The following is a 25,224-nucleotide window of genomic DNA, read 5'->3' as shown; positions in this document are numbered from 1 at the left end:
ATTAGCATGTTGAACATGCGAATAGCATGTGGTGCAGCATGTTGTGCAAGAGGGTATTTTGGTCCAGATTTTGTTCCCGTTTTTTGGATGATATAAATACTCTTTTAGGGTTTGTAATAGATTATCTTTGGCAGCTTTGGAGAAATCCTTGGGCACAACACATTTTTGGAGGCTAGGGTTCATCACCAACACATTGGAGGAGAAGATTGGAGGCACTTCAAAGAGATATTTCTAATTCCTTTCTTGACTCCTTGTTTTGTATTGAATATTTATGTGTTTGGTATTTATATTCCATTACCTGAATATTGTTTATGGAAGTATACATTGTTTAAGTTTGGATTGAATCTCTTGTTGTGCTTATGTGTTGAATGATTTTTACTCCTAATGAAGTGAGTGATTGTTGATTTAATTAATCTCGTTCTTGAATGTTTCCAAAGGGATTAGCTAACCCTAGGACTCACCCATTTACTTAGATTGAGCTTGGAAGAGGAAATCTAGGTTGGGAAAGATTGATTAACAAGAATTTGGGTCATTAAACTCATCTAATAACTTGAGCTCGGAAGAGGATAGTTACTTGAGGTTAAATTGATTGTGCCTAATATCACACTCTAAGGCTTGGAAAAGCTTAGAGTGAAATTCATTGATTTGGTTGGAAGACTTTCAATGAGATTTTAGAAATCATTATCTATTGACATAAACTCGCTCTTAGTTGTAATATCATAAAATACGTTGGATCGTTACTTGAGTGTAATTTCCTTGTATCCAAACCATTGGCCATTGATCATTTTACTCGCTTTCTAGGTTAGTTTACATTTCCGCATTAGTTATAATTTTCTCCAAAAACCAAATATTATCATCCATCGTTTGGCTTTAGCTTAGTTGGTGAAAATTACATACTTTTCTTAATCGCCTATATATTGTTCTGTGGGATTAGACCCGACTCATAGTTGGGTAAATATATGCATACGACCGTGTACACTTTCTCTTTAAGGAGTGTATTTGGACGTTATCAAAAATGGCGCCGTTAAAGGGAACAATTTGGCGTATTTGGGTTAGTTTGGGATTTAAGCTAACTTGCTTTTGTTCAAACTTTCTTTGCTTTATTTTATCTTTAAAAAAAAAAAAAAAAAAAAAAAACTGTGCAATTCTGCAAAACTGTCCAGTTCTTGCTTCTGCAAAACTGTCCAGTTTTTGCAAAACTGTCCAGTTTCTGCAAAACTGTCCAGTTTCTGCAAAACTGTCCAGTTGCAAAAACTGTCCAGTTTTTGCTTCTGCAAAACTGTCCAGTTTTTGCCTCTGCAAAACTGTCCAGTTTTTGCAAAACTATCCAGTTTTTAGTTTTATTTTTAAATAAATAAAAATCAAAAAAAAAAAAAAAAACATGGCATCTTGGAATGAAAATGGGTTTGATGGTTGCAATCCATATTTTGATGACCCATGTCCATATTGTGAAGGACCCCACTTTTGGCAAGCTTGTGAATATGCTCCTAGGGAGAGAGATGTGTGCACCGTCTCAATCCTATGATGAGAGTATTTGTAATATATGTGGTGGTCAAGGTGGACATTGGGGTGATTGTCCCAATTATTTTGCTTCCCCTCCCCCAAGTTGTTCTAACGAAAATGCTAGTTGTGCTTTTGAGCTTGACAGGGACAATGACATGGCAAATGAAGGACAAAGTGCCGGATATGAAGGCATCATGGCAATGCTCCAAACATACTTAGATCGAGAAGCTAAAATGGAGGAAGAGCGAAAGCTCGTCCAACAATCCATTTTAGAAAATGGAGAAGCTATGAAAAGAATGAATGATTCATTTGAAGAGGCAAATTCCTCAATTGTCATGGAAGTGTCTACTCCTCAAAATAAATTGGTTGAAGAAGAGATTTCAAATTTACAAGATGAACCCGAAAATTCTTGTGACCACGACGAAAGTTGTGAAATTGAAGAAATGGTTCAACTTGAAGAAGAAGAGCATAATCTTGAAGAAGAAATTTCCAATTCTCAAAAAGAAGAAGTTGAGGAAATTTTGAAAAGCATAATGGGGAGGAATGAACAATATGGGCAAGTCTTGACCAAATTGTGGGAAGAAGTTCAACATGGAGACGATGAAACTATCCAAAAGGTATATCTCTACCATGGATGGATTTTTACAAGAGTTGGACGACTCTCACAATGAAGAAAATCTTGACAAAATGGAAATATTGAGCCAAGATTGGCTAATGAATCAAGCTCAACAACTTGAAGCCTATGGAAATCACCGTGAAGGCATTTCATGGATGATGGAAGAATTTCTGAAAATACATGTTGAGCAAAGTCAAGAAGTGGAGCTACTTGAAATTACTGTCCGAAATTTGGAGGCCGAATTGAATGCAAAGATTGAGGCATGTGATGCTCAATATCAAAGAGCCATGGATTGTAGTTTTGAGTTGGCTTCCAATGAAGAAGAGGTCAAGATTGATTTTGATGAGCTAATGGTGAATTGCCAGCCTACCAACCCAAAAATAGTGAATGATGCCAAGATTGAAGAAATGATACTAGAGTTGCATAAAAAAGTTCATGAAATGGTTTTTGAAGACTCTAGTTCATTTTTGGGTGAGGATGTCAAAATTCATGCAAATTTGGAATTTGAGCGCGTTGGACCTCATTCCAACCATTTTTCAACATTGTGCTTGGTTAGTGAAATGGAAGTTGAACTAACCGAGCCTATGGAGAATTTTGGAGATGAAGATCAAAGCGTTTTCATTTTGAAGTTTGCTATGCCAAGAAGACAAAATGGCATGCCTCACTTAAGGGCCAAGAAGTGCAAAATGCGACACCCGAGAGTTGGCCTTCTTGTTTTTCTACCACCGCCCCATGAGCGTCATCATAATCTTGATTCAAAGTTGGGGCGCAAATTCATATCTTCCAAATGGAAGGAAAAAGTGGTAAAGGTAACCGTCGTGCCGCGACGTTAACTTAAGCGCTTGGTGGGAGGCAACCCATCGTTTTAAAAGTTTTAAATCGTTTTTGAAATTTTATTTCTTAGAATAGTTTAGTTTATGGTTTTTGACTAATCTGCAAAGTTTCAGAATTTTTGGAGTTATTTTGAGCATATCGGATACCCGGACAGCCCCCAAAACCAGTAAAAGCTGCGAAATTTCTTTTTCTGGTGTCATAACATGCGATTCGCATGTCATACATGCGAATCGCATGTCGCGTCGCATCTGGTGACAGAGACCAAAAAATAATTTTTTTTTTTTTTTTTTTTTTCGGGTGACACCACCGCGACTCGCAGTCGTGGCTCGCGATTGCATGGAAGTTGGGTCGCAATGGTGACGGAAAAAAAAAAAAAAAAAAAAAAAAAAATTTCTCTGTTTTGTTTTGATTATGTGCACGAAACCGTAATGTTTATAGTTGGGGTGGCATGCGGCAACACATTATATTTTAAAACTAGCTCAAATTTCTGAAAATTTTGTTCTTTTGACATGTTGTGGATTAGTCACTCTTATTATTTTATTTTCTTTCTTAGCTTCTTTCATTAGTCTTGTAAGTTTAGGTGTAGGTTCTCCTTTGAGGAAAAATGTGAAAACTCTTGGCTTGTTTGGTACTAATAGAGTTAGTCTCTTGCATGTGAAATTGAAATGCGAATACCCCTCCAAATTGTTTTGTGAAAGTTAAAAAAACAAGATGCATAGGAAAGAATGATCTTTGTGACAACTTTTTGGCTCATTTGGTGACTCTTTACCTACTAGTTGTGTTTACTTTGGATTATGAGATATTACACTAGTGATCCATCTAGACTGGTTCATATATGCATGTGGGTGAGTGTTTGTTAAATAAATCTTGTGTTTACTTTTATCATCTAGAACTTGCCCGGTTAGTCGTTCAATGCTAATTTTGATTATGTTGGTTGGAGAGATGACCTTGGGCTATCTTTGTGATTTTTGAAAAAGCCTCTTTAGCCTTTCTAGCCTACCATTGCATAAATAATATCACTAGTAACCCCATTTGAGCTTATGACCTTTTCTTTGATTGCCACATTACAAGCCTTTACCCTGTTTGACGAAATGTCTCTCTCTTTGAACCTTTCCTCCTTGAACATGAAATTGTAAATTTGAGGCCAAAAACCTAAGTTGGGGGTGTTAGTGTTGCTTGAGAGTGGTGAAGGTTGGTGTTGTGGAAAAGTCAAAAGAAAGGAAGAAAATTTGAAAAATACAAAAAGGTTGCAAACTTTTTGTGCAAAAAAAAATGTATCTTTGAAAAAAAAAAAAAAGTTGGAATAATTGGGGAAACTAGTATGCAAAGGAAGGAGTAATGTTTTGAAATGAAGAGGAAAATTTGTGTAGTGTTCATAGAGGACGTAGTCACTTGTATCCCAAATACTTATCCTACCCTTCCCTAAGCCTACATTATGAGCTTAAAAAGTCCCGATGTGATCTCCAACTGAATGATCTTGAGTTAGTGATGATTGAAAATAAGGGCAAGCTTATGGTGTGATATTTGTTAGCACTAGAATTTCTTTGTTGAGTGTGAGTGACTTTGTGTATTTGTCCCTTGTGTTGTTGTTGTGAATATAGTGATTTTGGGACTTTCTTTCTTGTGAGGGCATATGGATTACGATAGATTGGTGATGTTGAAAAATTCAAAGTTGAGTCAACTGAGCATATCTAGTAAGCTAGTAGTTTTGAGTCAACTTATTGAGGCTTGAGTGTTGTTGCTTGATTGTTTTAAATCTCACGCATTCTTGAAATTGTATTTTAAAACGAGGGAGTTATTTCGTTGAAGCTTCATGCTTGTAGCCTAATTATTGGTACCAACCAAAGTCATGTTTTTGTGCTTAAAATGGATCCTCATTGAGATTTTTGTTTTAGTTTGCTTGAGGACAAGCAAAGACTTTAAGTTGGGGGTGTTGATGAGTCGTGAAATTACGCGATATTCGACGCTAATTCCTTAGCTTTTGTGACTCCTTAAGCACTTTTGTTGTTACTTTTTGTGTTTTTATGTTGTTTTGTAGGAAAAGATGCCCGGAGAGCATAACGGAGCAAAACGGAGCAAAACGGACCAAAATAGAGCAAAAATAGAACAAATTCATACTTTCTGGCACCATATGCTACACGCAGAGTATAGCACATGGTGCAGCATGTGCAACATGCGAGCAGCATGTGTTGCAGCATGTGGTGACAGATAAAATTGTCACCACATGCTACGATTTTGGCACCACATGCGATTAGCATGTTGAACATGCGAATAGCATGTGGTGCGAGATGTTGTGCAAGAGGGTATTTTGGTCCAGATTTTGTTCCCGTTTTTTGGAATGATATAAATACTCTTTTAGGGTTTGTAATAGATATCTTTGGCAGCTTTGGAGAAATCCTTGGGCACAACACATTTTTGGAGGCTAGGGTTCATCACCAACACATTGGAGGAGAAGATTGGAGGCACTTCAAAGAGATATTTCTAATTCCTTTCTTCAACTCCTTGTTTTGTATTGAATATTTATGTGTTTGGTATTTATATTCCATTACCTGAATATTGTTTATGGAAGTATACATTGTTTAAGTTTGGATTGAATCTCTTGTTGTGCTTATGTGTTGAATGATTTTTACTCCTAATGAAGTGAGTGATTGTTGATTTAATTAATCTCGTTCTTGAATGTTTCCAAAGGGATTAGCTAACCCTAGGACTCACCCATTTACTTAGATTGAGCTTGGAAGAGGAAATCTAGGTTGGGAAAGATTGATTAACAAGAATTTGGGTCATTAAACTCATCTAATAACTTGAGCTCGGAAGAGGATAGTTACTTGAGGTTAAATTGATTGTGCCTAATATCACACTCTAAGGCTTGGAAAAGCTTAGAGTGAAATTCATTGATTTGGTTGGAAGACTTTCAATGAGATTTTAGAAATCATTATCTATTGACATAAACCCGCTCTTAGTTGTAATATCATAAAATACGTTGGATCGTTACTTGAGTGTAATTTCCTTGTATCCAAACTTGTGGCCATTGATCATTTTACTCGCTTTCTAGGTTAGTTTACATTTCCGCATTAGTTATAATTTTCTCCAAAAACCAAATATTATCATCCATCGTTTGGCTTTAGCTTAGTTGGTGAAAATTACATACTTTTCTTAATCGCCTATATATTGTTCTCTGTGGGATTCGACCCCGACTCATAGTTGGGTAAATATATTGCATACGACCGTGTACACTTTCTCTTTAAGGAGTGTATTTGGACGTTATCAAAATGACACATAACAAGGAAGTTAGAAAAATACAATGCAGAAATGAAAAAAGCATACCAAAAAGTAGTTTTCACAATTTTCACTCCATAGCACTCACAAAGAATCAAAAATAACTCACATTTGTATTCATGTCCAAACACAACTCTAATTTCCAAATACCATTTTCAACTTGAAAACAAATACTACTATTATTTTCTTTTCCAAATTTCACAATTCTTATGTCCAAACCCCCACTAAATATTTTGAATTGTTAACCATTGGTTATGTAAATTTTATTTCAACAAAATGAAGATTCTATGTCCAAATTCACAACAATAGTTAATTTGACCCTCGTATTCCCATCAAGCCACGTAAATTAAAACTTAGTTACAAAACTTTAAACTCCCACTTGTTCGATAGCACACAGAGTTGCACACAAATTCGTACACACGATAGCACACAAAGTTGCAACCAAACATAAAAAAAACATGCGATGTTGCACACCTAATTAATAATACATAGAAATAACACATACCTGAATCTTTGAGAAAACTTATGTGCTAATTTGTTTCACAAAGCTTTCAGTTTGAATGGATAACTGGTGACCATAAAGAGTGAATTCGAATTGCGACTGGTACGAGGGAAAAGAGGAGAGAAAAAACCCTTTTACCATTTTGCCCTTAAGTGATCACTGTAGTGTAGCCCAGTCCAAAAATATTTGGGTCATTTGCCTATTTTGTGCTGGTGTTTAATTTTGGGCATTTTACATAAATGACTACACTTTGGGGGTTTAAAATTTTCCATAGCTACTGTTTTTTCGCTGTATTCATAAAATGGCTCACTGTATTCATTAAATGGTCTCGCTGTATTCATGAATACAGTAAGCAAAAATGTATTAAAAAATTCTCTTCGTTGTATTCAAGTCATATGTATTCAACTCAGTTGTATTCACGTCAAATATATTCAACTCAATTGTATTCATTTGTAACTACTTTTACATTGTATTCACTTTATTGTATTTAAAAATCAGTGGTATTCAAACAACATAAATATAAAAAAAATATTGTATTCAACTTATACACTGTATGCATACACTCCGATTTGAAATACAAAAAAATAAAAAGCTCAGATCCAAGCAGCCACCGGAAAACGACGTAGATACCCAAAAAAAAAAAAAAGAAAAAAAAAAAACCTCAGATCTAAGCCGCTATCGGAAAACGACCGGAGGTGGCGACGGCATTGGAGATTGGCGAGATTTGACACTGACGCCACCAACAGCAACAAAACCGCCGATCCCCAACAGCAACAACACCACCACACCACACCGCCTGTCACCAACAGCAACAACACTGCCGGTCACCAACAGCAACAACACCGCCACACCACACCGCCGTCACCAAACAACAACACACCACATCCGTCACCAAACCACCGTGGTCACCAACAACAACAACACCGCCGTCACTTGCTAGAGAAAATGGAGAGGAAGACGAACTAGACGTTAGAGAGAGAGAGAGAGAGAGAGAGAGAGAGAGAGAGAAAGTGTGGAGGAGAGTGTTGTATACGTTAGAGAGAGAGGAGGAGGAGAGAGTTATGTTTTTTATATTTAGGCCAAACCCATCGATAGACACCTGTGGTTGTCCACTTCTTTCACTTGAGCACCTAAAGTGACCCTTGTTCCATTTAGATACTTCAGGTGGGTTATTCCTATTCCACTTAGACACTTTTTGCACCGTTATCGGAGCAAAACCAACACCAAAGGGGGCGCCACCTCATTGCACATCCAACCAGCCCAAAAGCCCCAATTTTTAATGGTCAAAACTTCACGAATTTACAAATTAGTAAATTTACAATTAAAATGAGTTGGCACAATTTAATTGAGTTGACACAATTTAAATGAGCTGGCACAATTTAATTGGCCACTTAATCTACGTAGGAGACGACTGGTGTTGGTTTTACTCCGATAACGGCGCAAAAAGTGTCTAAGTGGAATAGGAATGACCCACCTGAAGTGTCTAAATGGAACAAGGGCCACTTTAGGTGCTCAAGTGAAAGAAGTGGACGACCACAGGTGTTCGTCGATGGGTTTGGCCTTATATTTATAGCTAATAAGTGTCATTAACATATAACTTTTTGCTATGGGAAGTAATTAATGTAAACTATAGTTATTAAATATAATTACCTACTACTAGTTTGCCATACCATGTAGATTTCCCTTTAATTTTTGTCCCTCAAATTAAAAGATCATTTTGCCCTTAAGTGATCACCGAAATTATGTGCTTAATAAATAATTTGTGATAGTTCATGTAGGAAACGCAAATATCTTCTAATTTAGTAAAAAACTTGCAAAAATGTGATATTTCAGGTATGTTTTTAATCATTTTCTCTAACTAAAATGTGGTTTGCTGCTACTTTATTTTTCATGTACTTCCTTCGTTTCCTTTAATTTGCCTAGTTTGCATTTTGCACTTTCTTTTTTATAAAAAATAATAATTTAAGTACTCCCTAAGTCTCAATTTATGTAATATAATTTAACTAAGCACGGAGTTTAAGAAAAAAAAGGATAGAAAATAATAATTTAAGTACTCTAGGTCCCAATTTAATGGAGTTCGGAACTTTTCTAACCCCAAAAAAAAAAAAAAATTGGAACCAAACTAACCCGTTAAAAAAAAAAAAAAAAATCAAAGTAGGCTTCACGCACAGAATCTGTGCGTGAAACCCCCCACCTTCCCCCGGCACAAAATTAAGCTTTTTTCCATACTTTGACCGAAAATTAATCACGTTTCAAAACACCGGAATATAAATATTTTATATAGAACTTAATATTTTTTTTTAGTGTACAATAATATCGACTCATTACATCAAGTATACATATACATTTAGATCATCGTTTTAGGGTTCTAATTAATATAGGTCGTCGCACGAGTTATTATTAATCGACAATAAATACTAAAATAACTAATTATCATTAAAAAAAATAATACCCAAAAACATATATAATATTAACATAAAATGTACATTTTATTTACAAATACACAATCTCTTAAGGCCTAAGGATCCTCCTAACCCCACCACCCTCACTATCATCAGGATCCTCTCTCCTCCTCTTAATGATAAGATGATTTATGTCATGATCATCCTTTCTTCCCTTCTTCAGGCCCTGGGTGAAAATATGCTTCCTGTGGGAGACGGCGGCGGTCTCCACCTGAGTAGTCTCATTAGATGCCTCAGGAGTTGACTCAATCGAAGGAGACTGGACCACAGGAGCAGAAAAATGAACCTGAAATAACATATAAACAATTTAATGTTTCATAAACTAAACATGAAATAACATATAAACAATTATTTAATAAACTATTTCTTTGTAAAAAAAAAAAAAAAAAACCTGTGTGTCGACGGCCTCCTGAGATGGCTGGTTAGAGGGCTCCTTAGCTGGCGCCTCAACGATCTCTGAGCGCTACCGGAGGCTAGCCGGAGGTGGAGACGGGTCATTCGAACAAGAGAGAGACGGTCCACGGGCGCGAAGAATGAACCTATAATACATGTAAATAATTTAGTTTAGATTAATAAAATAATTAATTAATACATTATTTTATTGTAAAAAAACAAACACATGTGTCGACGAGCTCTTGAGATGGCATGTGAGAGGGCTCTGAGCGGCCCGCGGGCCGGAGATGCGGATGGTGCCGTAGGCACAGGCATAGGACGAAGAAAGTAGTCATCGAAAATAATATTCAAGTTTATGTCCTCATCTCCGTCTCCCATATGTAGATCACTAACTAGCACCTGTGGAAATGATGACCAAGAATCATAATGTGGGAACATCTCTGGCGTATATCCAGGTCTCTGTGAAGTCGACGGCCTGAAAGAAGAAGTCGATGGGATATCTATAGTCGACGAAGCCTGCCAAGCTATATCGTCAGGCTCATCTACTAGACCTCTGCCAGCCCTACCACCCTCTGGAACACCCTGCGGCTGTGCTGCGGAGCGGACTCGGAACATCCTCATCGACACGACGCCACTCTCGTGCCCGTGTCATACCGTTGTCGGTGGGCGAACTATCCGTCTTTGCGTATGTCGCTATCCGGGGGTCGGTGGACTCGTACGGGAATGCTCTCATGGCGTATCATCGAGTCATCCGTAGGCCGCATATATTTGCAAATTTTAAGAATTGAATAAATTCGTAAAGTAATACATAATAAGACGATGGATTAAGTTTAAGACTAATAAAACTTACCAGCGCCACATACGCTCCTGAGAGTGATGCATATCCTCGGCCATCAGGACGAGGCATCGAGAGGTTGGCAATCAAGGAGTGAGTGATATGCATGTACCACGACACACACTCATGGACCGGAGTGTCATGTCCAACCGCTGCTAGAGTCGTCATCCTCGCATTCCATGCATCGACTTTCTGGTGCATACGCGCCCGCCATGCCGCATTGTCGATCGAACGCTTGTCCCTCGTATAGTGGGTGTGCTCCCAACGTGTAGTCGCGTGTATGTTCTGTACATGCCCAAACTGCCGTAACACGCGGTTGGGCGCGTGATGCTCAACGATATCCATATGGATCAATGGACACCGTGCCATCCACATGTGCTCACCGACCATAAAACGCCGGTGACCCCAAAATCTAATCATACGGCGTCCATATGAAAGCCTATAAAAAAAGAATTCAACTAGTTAATAATAAAAGACTAACAAAAATAACAAACTAATGTTAAATCAAAAAAAAAAAAAAAAAAAAAAATCTTACCTCGGGCGCCGTCATGCGGTCTAACTGATCCCTAAACGGGAGAATGACATGGTGCGTCTCCACACCTCTGGTACGGCCTCGCGACCATCTTTGCGCGTATGGCATATCCTCAGCAACATAGTCATCGGGGAAGGTGGCCGGTATAGGCGCCGCAAAAGGTCTCACCTAGTCCACACCCATATACGCATAGTCATCAAAAAAATTATTTATCAATCGTCGTTTCGAAAAAATATATTTAGTGTTTTATTACACACACTTAAAATATATTACCTCGAAGAAGGCTAAATACAGCGACCTCGAAGCCTCTCGCCCGCAGAGGCTCGATCAAATCCTTCCGTACATGTAAGCGGGGGCGGCGCGCCCAACTCGTAGCATCCCGGGCGGTCTAGATCCTCGATAAAGCCGGATACCTCATGCTCATATCCTCACCCAACGTGTTCGGGAACATGATGCTCCCGAATATGAGAGAAGATATACGAGCACGTTTGGCCAACATCAACCCGAGGTGTCGCTCGCCTGATCCATGTCGCAAATGTACGAGGCACAAGTGAGCATGGAGGGAGGACCGCAACAACCGACTCCGTCCACGCATATCCCTCTGATGAGGCACGAAACCAGTGAGCCAGTCAACTGCGAAGGCTCCACTCTATACAATGCCTGTCCATCAATATGTAGACCATAAATCACCTCGACATCCTGTAGGGTGATGGTAGCCTCGCCAGTGTGGAGCTGAAATGTATGGGTCTCCGGTCGCTAACGCTCAATCATGGCCGTCACTGGAGCCCTATCGTGCACAATCCGACCAACCTCGATGCACCGGTAGATACCGTCCCGACGTAGTATATCTATGACACAAGGATGTGGGGGAATAGCCTTTAGAATATCCCATGCTGACTCCCCCGAACGGGTATGGACCACTCTACTAGAGGATACCAAAGGCATCCCATACATACTGTGACCTATGCTCATGCTGTAGATAAAGTACCCCTCTGTTGTCGAAGGGCCCCGGCTCCATGGAGGTGTCCTATCTATTTTAGGCATTTAAAATTAATCATTAATACATGAAGTAAGGATTAAAGTGGTATATTTTTTACGCATGTTAAATTAATCATTATTTTTTAATTAATCGCTAATACGTAGTATTAGTTATGTAATCTTTTACCGAGAAATTATACAAAGGATTGTATCCTAAACTAAGGATTTTCAATTTCTAATTAGCAAATAAATAAATTAACAATTAAAGATATAAAGATTAATAATTAACAAATCAAAAAATTAACAATTAGCTAGCAAACAATTAGCATATAATTAATAAATAAACAATTAACTAACTAATCAAATAATTAATAAATTATTAGCATATAATTAATAAATAAACAATTAACTCACTAATCAAATAATTAACAAATTATTAGCATATAATTAATAAATAAACAATTAACTAACTAATCAAATAATGAACAAATAAACAATTGGCTTAACGAAAACTAAATAAATAATTGGCTAGTCTAACAATTGAAATAACTAATCTAACAATTAACAAATACCAAATAAACAATTAATAAATAAATAACAAATTAACAACAAATAAAAAAAATTTAAAAAATTAAAAAAGGGTCAGAAACGCCCATTTTACGCACAAAAAAAGTGCGTAAAAGTTTTTTTTTTTTTTGTCCATATCCGCAAATAATACACAATAGTAATGCTTAGGTTAATAATGTAATAGAAAAATCGTAATAAAATACCTAGATTGAAGCTTTGATTTTGAGTTTTTGAATTGAGTTATACGCCACTTTATTGCGAAAAACTTGTTCCTTGACTTCAATATACTAAAAATATTGACTTTTGGGTTGGAAATCAACAAGAAAACGATGTCTTTGATCGCGTGGGACCTCGAAAATCAAGAAGAAAACGTCCTTTAATGGCTGATTTTTTTTTTTTCCTTTTGATCGTGGAGACCAATGGTGGGGAAGAAGGAGCGCGTATATTTAACACCTTTTACGCACAGAATCTGTGCGTAAAGCCTATTTTGGTTCTTTTTTTTTTAATGGGTTATTTTGGTTCCAAAAATTTATTTTTGGGTTACAAAAGTCTTGGGCCCAATTTAATGTGATATAATTTGACTAGGCACGGGATTTAAAAAAGAAAGAAGACTTTTAAAACTTGTGATCTAAAAACAAGGCATATATATTTGTGTGGCTGTAAATCATTTCATCAAGGATAAAAGAAAAAATTTTAAGTTAAATTATTTCTAAATATAAAAATATATCATTCTTGTTTGGACAAACCAAAAAAGAAAATGTATCACTTAAATTAGACAGAGGGAGTGCATATTTTAATAATTACCTTTATCAATGTTACTTTGGAAATTCAAAATTGGTTACTAGTACTCCAATTTAGTTCAAGAAATGGTAACTTAATAACAAGGACATAATTGAAAGTTAAATTGTTAATTTCTCTCTGGCTAAAGTGGATGAGTAAAAATAAATCTATTTTTAGTATATTGGAAAAATAAAAGGGAACAGAGAGTTAAAAATGATCCAAACAAACATGAATAGAAATGATAGGTGAGCATTTAAATGTTACAAACTTTATTGAGAGCTAGAAATTTTAGAGGCCCTAAATTACACAATCCAAATAAACAAGGATTCCTAATCAATTCATAGCAATCACATTACACTATATGTACATGCAAATCACCAAAAACAAAAAGGCTCAAGGTACATATTGGTCAGTGAACTAATCAAACAGAGAACTTTCACGTCACTATTATATCCACAACAATCTCTATAGTAACCAGCAAAGTCACTAACAAAAAAGTCAATAAGTGCTAGAACTGCCTAACACATTACATCATTACAGTAGTGTACACTCCCTCCAGTATTCACAAATTTTGAGCTATCCTCCTCCTTCTGTTATGTGCTGTCGGAATAAGGTAGATTATGTGATCATCTCCCCTGCAAAGACATTAACATAGTGAGGTGCAAGCAATATTTCAAATAAGACACCAAGTATAACGCGAAACATTAAGTGACGTTAAACTTTTTATGCTGTTTGTATGCACTTCACAGTTGAAGCAGAGATAATACAACATAATAAAAGAGGCTATCACAGAAGAGGAATTGAAAAGCATGACAGGATTGGTTACTCCTTTTTGAATAAATGAAAAATCCTGAGGGTCAGCGGCGCACGGTTTGAAACTCAGTGGATAACCCCTTAAATACCAGGCTTTGTCTATGGCAGGGGTTAAACTCGTAAGTGCGCCTAATCCACCCATCACGTGCTACGCTCTTATCACTAGACCAAAGCCCTGGGTTAATCCTTGTTTTGCTTAAGTTATCAAAGCTAAGGCGTCCAAAAAGAACCATAGATGAGCATTTACATATTGATTTGTGAATCAATAAACTTTGTCAGATGGTAATTGTGGGGAAATTATAGAGGGAAAGCAAAAGAGCCTTTACAAGTGATTCTTATCTTCAAATATCTCAATTATTGAAATTTCGAAAGTTCAATGAAATGCAGCAAACAAAAGGAACAAACTTACCAACACAAGTTGTGAAATCAGCTTTGAGGTGGGGATTCAGGCTCAGAACCGCCAATGGAAGAAAATGACATGGTATCTTCCTTTGCTATAGCTACAAAGTTGAGAGGGGCAGTAGAAAGTCTTCTCATTTCCTTGAAATAGGTATTCTGCCTCCCAGAGTAAGAACGGGGTGTTTGAAGCTCTGGAGTTGCACAACCAACTGAGTTCCGGCGTGGCGAGGGGGTGACTGACCCATTTCCATTTGTATGGTACCCGTTCATCTTCCTAAAGCTGTTACTTCTTCTCGGACTAGGTCTAGAACCATATTTAGATTCCTTCTCTGCCAGCAGCATATCTTGGAGTTTCTTCTGATCCTGTGTAAAAGAAAAGATAATAGTAGATAATTTTAGATCATTACTTGTAGTATATAATGGTCTAATATTCTCCCTAGTAATATCAACGACTCCCTCCGTCCAATTCATGTGAAGGTGTTTGACTGGCCAAGGAGTTTAAGAATGAAAGGAAACTTTTGAAACTTGTGGTCTAAAATAAGGAATAGCTATTTGTGTGGCTATAAATAATCTCATTACGGTTAAAATGGGAAATTTAAAGTTAAATTGTTACTAAATATGGAAAGGTAAAATTCTTTTTGGGACTAACTAAAAAGGAAAGAGAGTCCCATAAATTGGGACGGAGGGAGTAATAATTATTTTCTTATCTGATATCAGAAAGTAGTACTTTGTTATCATACAACAGAAGAATTCCAGTGAGTTTTTGATATCGTGCATTCCCCTGCATACATATGTTTCGTATACCAAATCAGCATTTATTAGTAAATGAGGGTATTTGAAAGTACCCGGGCCCTTTTCTTCTCCTCTTCTTTCTGATGTCGACTCACTTTGTAATCCTCCAATATTGACACCAATCTCACCTACAAGTAAAAGCCAAGTTCACTTGACCAACAGCAGAAACAAAAGAAATAATCTAGAAACTTCTAGCTGCTAAAGAACTCACCCCATCGTACAAAAACAACTTCTGATTCTCATCTTCCCAAGCTAGTGTCCTGTTAATCAAACTGTCAACCATACCTGAGCATAAAAAGCTGTTGAGTTTAATTTGTGCCATTGATCCAGGACTAAATGGCAACAACGAAAATTCTAGAGTAGAATACCCGGAATCTTAGTCACTGTAATTCTTGCTCGTTCTGCCCGCTTTAAATTTATGTGAGCACCTCTTCCACCACTGTACCGTGTATGATCCTGACAATTTAAAAACTAATCAAACTTTTGCTGGTGTAAACACTAAAGCTACTAGAAGGGTTAGTTGGCAGGAAATGGAGATTTTAGATCAGCTAACATCCTTGGCTATAGGAAATCAATTACATAGTTTTTACTTACCAGGTTATAATCTTCAAGCCAGTTTTCCTCATCACATGCTGAAAGCCACCGCTCTATCTTATCCATAATTTCTTTTCGGCTTAAAGCTTCGTCCTTTGCTTTGTTTATTTGTGCTTCAATATTTGCTAGGAGTTCACAAGGGTCTACAAGACCTTCAAATGGAGATCGAAGTCATTTCTCTGCATTGAAATTCAGATGGACAGAGCATTTAATGAATCCGAGATCCGACGTCTTACCAGAGTCGATCATTGCAGTGGATTTATCAGCAGTAGTACTTGAATCAGGTTGAATATGGGTTTTGTAGCACAAATCCTCCAGTTCTGCCCTCCTTTTCATGACCAACTCTTTCATCCTGCTTGCTTTCAATTTGGTAAGCCTCTCAACTTCTGCTGATACCTGTCAATGTCAAAAACAATGTAATAGACAAAATTAACTCTCTAGTGAACCCGAGAATTCATCATTTCAAGTGGTCACTACTTGGGCATATTAGCCACTGAGTACATACACAGGGATAATTACCATTTTGGACCGCTCTTAAAATAATAGCCGTCAAATGTATATGTGATGTATATGAAGAACAAATGTACACATAATATACATAATCAGTGTATATGTTTTGTATATTTTGGCTAGCACCCGCAATTAATTTCGGTCGACAGGCCAAAATGAAAAAATCCCTATATATTATATGTTAGTGATTGCAATTCTGCAAAATCTTCCAGTAAACTGGTATATATTATGCACAAATGGTCCCTCTCATTGGTATTTGTGTCGGATCACTCAAGGAAAAAAACTGGCAGAGAAGAGAACAAGAAATAGGAGCAAATTAAAACAGGTAGGAAGTGCTTGCACACCTGCTGAATAACCTCCAATGTAAGTGCACCTGGTTCCACAACCTTTGATTCAGAAATATCAAGAACAGAAATTATCCTTGATAACTTTCGCCTTTCTTCTCTAGTTGTATCCATCAAGTTCCAAAGCTCAAACAGCAATCCCGCCACATCCTTTAGCTGCGTTATTGAAGAGATTAGATAGCGAATAAAGAAAAGACAGTACCATATCTAGGAAAATAATAATACCTTCTGATATCGAACTTTTCTTTCTGTTTTCAATTTAAGGATGGCCTGGTCTAGACCTTCCAATGTACTGTCACTGATGTTTGTGTAATGTCCCAGGTTTGTCTCATGCAAGCTTGGATGCACATTATTTACAGTTTCGCCAAAATCCAGCCCAAGTACACCGCACAAAGTGTGAACCTCATTCACACTGTCCAGAACTCTTTGGATCCGCACAGACTGCATGCAGAATAACCATCATTTATTAAATTTGCTAAAAGAAAGAAAGCCGCCTAATGATAAATCAGATGCCGAACCAAATGAACAATATGTTTCAACATGCAAATGCATTAACTGCTGTATATTATCTATCACTACATAATTCTTTTGTGTGTGTGTGTGTGTGGTGATGTTTGTGGGGGGGGGGGGGGGGGGGGGGGTAAAGCATCTAAACATTTAGATCCTCAGTTGAGGGTAACTAAGTCCTTTAATATTGTAACTTTAAGAAACATCGCAATGTTTCAAAGATAGCTTTCGCAGTAAAGGAGATCGTAATTGAATTGTTTCAAAATATTACTAAAAAATAACCAAAAGATAAAGATACACATGAAATACAATTAGTCCACGCATACCTTCTCCGTTTGGAGAGCACGTAGATTGGATTGGCATTCTGAGAGCTTTCTCGTCGACAAGTCATGTTCTTCCAAGTTTAAGGTACTCAGAGAACTGGTAATATTACAACATCCTGAAATCTCGGCAGTTATTTTCTCAATTTGGGCCTTTATATCTGCGAACTGCTTAACTCTTTCATCTTTCTTTGCTTTTAAATCATCAACAAGAGGCATGATTAACCCAAGCTGCTCCTTCAATGAAGCTGACTTATTCCCTGACTGCATCTGTGTAACCAGAGAAGTTTTGAAAAGGTGTGCGATAAGTGACATCAGTTAAATATAACAATAACCCTGATATATTTAGAGAGATCCAACAAAATAATCTACTTCTAGGAAAAGTAGATGACAACCAACATGTCCAACAAATTTTGTATTTTCAAAACCCAAGTAGGGATAAGTGTAACCCTACACGTTGAAGTTTTTCTCTGTCAAAACAAATTCAAGAAAGGACTCCAAATGCTCACCAAAGCAGTACACGGTGCTCAAAACATGATTTGATGAGAAGAAGAGCAAAATTCCCAAGGGGTGAATTGCTCTACGCAGAAACAACAAGGAAGATTAATAGTTGAAGATAATCCGTGGAGCAATTGGAGACCTTATTGTGTATTGTGTTAGACATTACGAGTTCAAACAGCAGGAGTAGTTCTTTTTTATATTAGCTACTCCACTATCCGTCCCAAATCCCAGAAAAAAGGAAACAACTAGACCCAAATCACTATATTCCTACATCACATCTTTAGAATATGAAACTTTAACTCTTTGCTACTCCCTCTGTCCCAATTTTATGTGAAGGTGTTCAGAATACGAGTCAAAACGCTTAATTTTGACCGTGAATTCAGGTATTGTTTCTTCAAGTATTTTAAAATAAAATTTATATATTTGAGAAAATTATAGTTAAAAGAAAATTTGATTGACTCCCATATAGTAACACCTTACATAAATCGGGACAGAAGGAGTATTAATCATCTATAAAGTTCACTTTGCTTCACTGATGAATCATGATTACATGAAACAAGAAATCGTGAGAATGGATCCATTATATTTCTACACCAACAAAACTTCTTCAGTTTTGCCTTCCGATTTATGAGATTCTGGCCCTTGATTTTGAAACCATAGGTTGTTCAATCATGCTAGCTGTATAAGAAATGATACAACATAACACCTAGACGAACTTTTAAGCCATATGGCAAAAGTAGCAATAGCATCTAAAATATCCATTTTTGTAAGAGCTGGGGTATCGCCATAAATAAGGCTGCAGAAATGCCATCAGTTTATAGATTTTTCGCATATTTGATCAAAGAAGTAACAAGTAGCCAAAAAGAGGAAGCAATACTAGTACCATATGAAAGGGAAAAAGGTTTTGCACACTTAATGAAGTGTTCCTTACCGGTGAATTAACGTTGTGTTCGCCAAGAGCAGCCATTAAGGTTGCCAGCTCAGCTTCTTTAGCTGCAACAGACTGATGAAGACGTGATTTTGCATTGGCAGCTTCTTCAACTTTCCTTCGATAGACTTCCATACACTCTCTTTCCAGCTCCAACAGCATACGGTCTCTATCAGCTTCACTCTCTCCAATGTCTGTCCATATTTGCTGGACATCGCGGGCCGAAAAGAGTCAATATATTACATAAGAAATAGAAAAAAAAACTAATTGCTCATTTTCCCTCCCGGTCCAGAAGCCAGAAATCCCTGTAAGGAATCTCATCTTACATGAAATCTTGGACACAAAATATTACATTTAACACTAATTGTTGTAAAATTCCAACTGAAAAATCACACTTGAACTAAGCATTAAATGGACAAAATCAAAGGAAATCCCAGAATAAGTCAATATAAGCAAACCTGAATTTCATAACACAAAAAAACAGTTATATCACATAAAGCCATTTAACTTCAACTTACTTAAAACCCAACATCACAAACAACTATTACTTCAATTTAATTAAGCAGCCATGATAACTACCAAGTCATTAAATAAACCAGCACAGTAAATAGTTTCTTGAATCATATACTAACCAAAACCCCACCTCAAATTAGGTAAAATAGCCCATTCTTTTTCCAAAACCAAAGACAAATAAAGAGGGAAAAAACCAAGAAAACACAACCCCTTTACTATAAATACCAAGAAAAACAAAATTCAAGAACTATAAGTAAAATTTCAAGTTTCAAACCAACACAAAAGGATAATAAAAAAAAAAACAAAAGAAACATGTACAGTAAAGAAGTAAAGTCAAGAAAGAAAAGAAACCTGCAGTTCTCTAAGTAAAGTGTGGCAAGTAGAACTTGTACGAGCATTATTACTACTAGGACTTCCAAAAGCCATCATCTTTACTATTTGATGAATGATTATATCACTATATATCTTTCTCAAGAAAAAGTGAGTCTTGAAGAATGACTTTTATTTTCACACTCATTTAAGTCAACGACAAAAAAAGAATGGACCATGTAAGCCACAACACTTATTCTTCATCTTATTTTCTCTTCTCATCAGATCTGAAGTTTCCATACACCAAGAACCTCAAATTACACCATACCAACTACCAAGAACACAACTTTAAACTTGGTTTTTGTAAATGTTCTTGTTTCTTGGCTTCTTTTTTTTGCCTTTTACTTCAAGAACTAAGACTTACAAAAAGAGGTTGAAGTGAGTACAAAGGAAGGTACTAAAAGGACAAGTAACAACAACTATAATAAAGGACACAAATGGTTGTTTCTTTTTCTTTTTTCACTAAAGAGAGAGAGAGAAATGAGGAAGGAAAGAGGGAAATGAGGTTATTTTTGGTAAGTGGGGTGGGGTTAAAATGTGCCAATGCTAATGGATCTAAAGGGGCATTAAGCTCAGGTTTCAATGGTGGTTGGTTTGGTTCTCTCTCTCTTAATTTCTCTCTCTGTGTGGAAGGAGAGGGAGTGAGCAGTGACGCTCCAACAGCTTGAAATGTTCTGTATTTGTTACGACTAATATTCTATTACTACTACTATATTATATTGTATGTTTCTTTTGTTTTACTTTAAAAGATCCTATTTTTATATTGGGACTCGATTAAATCTGAATTTACGTCCAGACGTCCTTCTCTCCCTAATAAACTCAATATTGTATGTGGATGTGAAGTCCCTGCATTAACTATTCGTCTATTTTGTTTACTAGTAGCTGATTTAATTTATCTGTCCATGGTGTACCGTGCAGTAAGGATTAGATTTTAGTAGGATGTTCTTATTCTCTGTCTTAGCCGTTACATTTCCTTTTTATGTTTGGAGGTATTTTTCTTTTCTTATAGAAGTCAGAACATGATTAGAAGTAGCACAAATTTTAGTAGACAAAGTTAATACTCCTAAAGAGTTTAACTTGTACACATTAACAGTTAAGGATTTAATTTATATACTCCGTCAAAAAAAAAAATTGTGTACTATTAGGTAACATTTGTATGTAAAATTTGAGTTATTTTTGAAATTGCAAAATTTCATTTTGTTATGGAGTATTCGTTTATATTTTGGGTAATTTTATGAGTAAATTTTTTGAAAATGATTGTTTAAACTCAACAATACATGATGCAATGAAGATTTAACAAAATTAAGACAAAAGAAAGTTTTCAGAGGTCCATCAAAACTCACTTTATTTTAGTGGAGAATTTGTGGTATTAGATCTCTTGACATCAAAACTCACTTTATCTTAGTGGAGACAATGTGATAGTAGTTCTTCTTTCTTAATGATCACGTTGTTCGACCAGTTTGCTAGCACCTTATTAATTGTATCGGATACTTGTTATATCTCATTATTACAGATATCGAATAACTAATACTGTCAGGGGAGATGGAAAGAAATTACCTAGTATATTTTGTCTCTGTTAGAATTTAAACGTTAAACATCGTAGTTTTTCCTTCATTGATCGCTATATCACCCTTAGATGTGGATATTGGATCTCATATTCTTAATTGCAACATTCTCAACTCTAGATTATGTCAATGAAGAGCGCTTTTGAAGAGTAGTCATGGTTAGTTGATGAATTTTGAAGATATACAAGGCTAATTACACGCGATTACATATGTATTGTTGGACAAATCTCCTGCGTTCTTAGGCATATATCCCGACGTTTGAGGCGAGAGCCTTGCAAGACAAAAGTTTGACACCTTTGTTTTGGAAAGTTTTAAGAGTGCATTGCTCAATGACGAATTTCAATTTTACCTTTTAAAGTATTGATAATATATAAATTGTTGTCCAATGACAATCTAAGAATTGTTATTCACGTAAATTCTGTACTTATTTTGGAAGACAAACTAATTTAATTCTAATCTAATTCAAAAAAATTGATCAAATAATCCGCCAAAATTGGGTTAGAATACAAATTTAGAGGGAAATGGCGTCTCTATCAAATTTATATATTTTTCTTTTGGAGCCAAATGATATTATAAACTTATAAACCATGTGACTTATCCAAGTTCCAACGTGAAATTCAGAAACTTGAAAAAAAAAAAATGGAATCCAGAAAAAGACAGAATTTTGCAGTTTGGCCCCTCTCCTTAAATTTGGGTGTTATACAGATCCCAACTTATAAGTATATCACGTGCCAACAAAGCGCGTGAGGTATAAGAATCTATCTGAAAGCAATCCAGCAAAGATCCAGCTGTTAAAAAAGTACATTTCAGGGCTGAAACTTTCAGTAAATTATACCTTAAACCCCAAATTTATTTTAATTATACTTTCTTTGGTGTTCTTCCAAGACTAGACGGTCTATGCCCGTGCTGCGCACGGGCCCAACACTTTAGATTATAGTGTATTTATGTGTATGTAGTTGTGTTTGGATACTGTTTTTGTGTGTGTGTGTGTGTGTGTGTGTGTGTGTGTATATATACTATGTTCAAAACATGATTAATATAACATTGTAGTTTGTGCTCCGTATCTAAAACTTTATTATATTAGTGTTTGCTACGAATACAAAATCGGCAAATTTATTAATATTTTTTAAAAGAGAAGACTTGTTTAAAAGGAAACTATTTTCCTCTCTTTGAGATAAAATAATAGCAATATTTAAGCATTAGTTGATACTTTTAATTTTAATTCGATTAATTTAAAGGTGTAAAATACTTATTATTTTTTATCAAATTTTGATTTGAATAATTCTAATTCAAATTATTAAATTAATTTTACATGTTTAAAACGAAACAAAATAGAAATTGATTTTCTATTTAAACGAAGAAATACTATTTTTTAATTTTTGATAAATATTCTCGGTTTAGCTCATTTTACTTGTCATGTTATCTTTTGCATGGTTTTTTAAGTAAATGTCTATTAGAATTATAATTTGACTAATTTACCTTATTCATTATTTGACATCCATTTGGTATATTTTTTTTTTACGACATTAATCTCTTTTCACATTTATTAGAGTAAGAATAAAAATAAAAAAGTAATTAAATTCTATCTTATTTTAAGTATATTTATTTTAGTAAACATAACAAATAAATGACATGGCGAATAAAGAATACAACAGCTTAATATCTAGATTAGATCTAAAGCTAATATAAAAAAAGAAAGAAAATTATATGGTTTGGCTACATAACCTTTTGAAGAAAAGCAATTTCATTTGCTCTTCCTACCTAATTGGATACGTCCGTGGCAAGAATGAATCCATCATTATTGACTTAATGAGATACTTTGAAAATTACATGAATATTGTTTGATTTTTTTAATTTGGGATGCACTTTTTTTTTTTGGACATTATTAGTTTGCACTATTTTTACGCGTATATATATATATATATATATTTTTTTTTAGGGCTTGATTAATATGGGGCCCAAATTTTTTTTTTTTTTTTATGGGGGGTCCACAACGGACGACGAAAAGCACCCCAACCGGTGCTTCTAATATAGTAGAAATTTGTTTTTTCGAAAATTTTATTTTATTGCATGGGAGGAACGGAAAAGGAAAGGGAAAAAAGGATAGTGAGAATAAAATTTACAATTAGTGTGTGAGATACTTTTTTCGATATCATTTGATTATAATTTTGGTGGTCCGAATTGAGGGTTAAGTTGATGATTCTTTTATTGTAAATATTGCATAAATTCAAACATATCTAAAAATAAAACTATAAATTATCAAACACGTCTAGTATTTTAATTCAGGTAAAATATTGAATCAGTACATAACTACGACTTTTGTAATAATTAAACAAAACAACCTAGTTTAAGAGCATTCTTATTATGTAAGGTACAAATCTCATTCTTAGTTAGTACTCCTCTCTATACTTTTGTTTTTTGGTTTTTCAGTCGGTGTCCAATATCCGATTGAGGCCGACTAAAATTGGGTTCGCGCCGGAAAGTCCTACATTGGGGGGTAAAACGCTCTAACAGCGTATTTCCGTGACTCAAACCCGAGACATCCCCAAGTTAAGGATGAAAAAAGATCTTCTGCGTCACCACAACCGTTGTTGGTAGTACTCCTCTCTATAAATACATATATGATTAGTCCTCTAATTTCTTAGCATAACTATGATTTTTACTACTTATTCCACTAAAATAGATATACTCTCAAGGTTTTCTTGGTTAGATAACACCACCAAAAGTGAAATCAATGACGAAATTTACCTTTTGATTCCATTATTCGATATAGATGTAAAGTGTTGGCAAAGAAAGGGAAAAAGTAGCTCTTAATTTATCGTAAATGCTATTATTTTCCTACTTTGCAGGGCACCAAAACCTTTTAGTATATGATCATTATATTGCTAAAGTTATTTTTCTTTTTTCACCAATCATTTTTTGGTTGCCCCGTTTAGCTTCTTTTACTTACTTTCTAGTTTGCATAAAGTAAATTCGTGATTTTGGACTTGTTGAGCAATCGTCTTGTCGAGAGGTAAATTTAGAATTTTAAGATTACAAGGTTTTAGATCACAGCCTTTGTTGCTTATTGGATCTTAATCAAATAATTTTAAATACAAATATAAAGTCTAAGCCAAAATTATTGAATTCTCTCGAACACGTAACTTCACTGGTAAATCCTCCAAGCTACTTTACCATTTCTTTGAAGTGTATACTTTTCCAAAGTGCTTGAGTTAATTAATCATTAATAGCGCGCTTTAAAGTTAAAAGTAGTGTTATTAAAATGATAAGGCATATGCTTCTACACCAATCATGATCAATAAGATATAAGTTCAGGTGGGATTTCTTATTGACATTTATATTTTTGTAAGCTACATTTATTTATTTGTTTGTTTAACTCCTTTGTTCTATCTGTCTTTCTTCCTTTTAAGTGACGGAATAAATTGTTAAGTTTATGGTGAATTGCAAGACGTCCATTGAAGTATATAGTCTATGAAAATATTCTCTCATAAACAATTTAATTTAGTAAGCAACAACTGTTTTGTTTTGTCTTATTATAATTTTATTGACCTCGTTAAAAGACTTGACTTGACCTCGTGTTTTTACTTTTCTCCTTTTTTTTCTTATTGCGAGGAAACATAAATTAAATCATGAGATAGAAAATAAAATGAGAAAGTAGCGACTAATAACTTTGAAAGATTCCCTAGTCTTCTCGCCACATAAAGTAAAATAAATATTCGAAAGTGAAGAGAATAACTTAATCAAAGTTAATTAAGAAGCCGACACTAAACGAACAAAAAGACAAGTTGATA

At 35.5% G+C, this 25,224-nt stretch overlaps 1 protein-coding gene across 2 annotated transcripts; it reads right to left on the bottom strand.

Annotated features, from left to right (window-relative positions):
* Positions 1-13,524: 13,524 nt before the first annotated feature.
* On the bottom strand, positions 13,525-20,348 carry LOC132060025 (65-kDa microtubule-associated protein 6-like). 2 transcript variants are annotated; one of them, XM_059452880.1, is made up of 12 exons: positions 19,851-20,348; positions 18,990-19,193; positions 17,564-17,827; positions 16,956-17,171; positions 16,731-16,886; positions 16,113-16,272; positions 15,877-16,028; positions 15,651-15,738; positions 15,494-15,567; positions 15,336-15,410; positions 14,501-14,853; positions 13,525-13,913 (listed from the first exon to the last, which is right to left on the bottom strand). In XM_059452880.1, the coding sequence occupies exons 1-11, from the start codon at positions 19,926-19,928 to the stop codon at positions 14,518-14,520; spliced, it is 1,803 nt and encodes a 600-aa protein (XP_059308863.1). In that variant the 5' UTR covers positions 19,929-20,348; the 3' UTR covers positions 13,525-13,913; positions 14,501-14,517. The 2 variants fall into 2 exon arrangements, with proteins under 2 accessions (XP_059308863.1, XP_059308864.1); XM_059452881.1 differs by having other exon boundaries at positions 17,564-17,821.
* Positions 20,349-25,224: the final 4,876 nt, after the last annotated feature.

This window comes from Lycium ferocissimum, chromosome 6 (assembly GCF_029784015.1).
Source record: "Lycium ferocissimum isolate CSIRO_LF1 chromosome 6, AGI_CSIRO_Lferr_CH_V1, whole genome shotgun sequence".
Lineage (NCBI taxonomy): Eukaryota > Viridiplantae > Streptophyta > Magnoliopsida > Solanales > Solanaceae > Lycium > Lycium ferocissimum.
The sequence above is the reverse complement of the archived record's forward strand: the minus strand, read 5'-3'. Positions and strand labels throughout refer to the sequence as shown.

What these genes read in the sequence shown, in the direction of transcription:
- LOC132060025 (XM_059452880.1), bottom strand. Translation starts at nt 19,928, where the DNA reads ATGATGGCTTTTGGAAGTCCTAGTAGTAATAATGCTCGTACAAGTTCT. An exon ending in GAAAAGTTCGATATCAGAAG is followed by an intron (nt 16,887 to 16,955) that starts GTATTATTATTT and finishes TCAATAACGCAG; the next exon opens with CTAAAGGATGTGGCGGGATT. An exon ending in AGTTGTTTTTGTACGATGGG is followed by an intron (nt 15,411 to 15,493) that starts GTGAGTTCTTTA and finishes TTTTACTTGTAG; the next exon opens with GTGAGATTGGTGTCAATATT.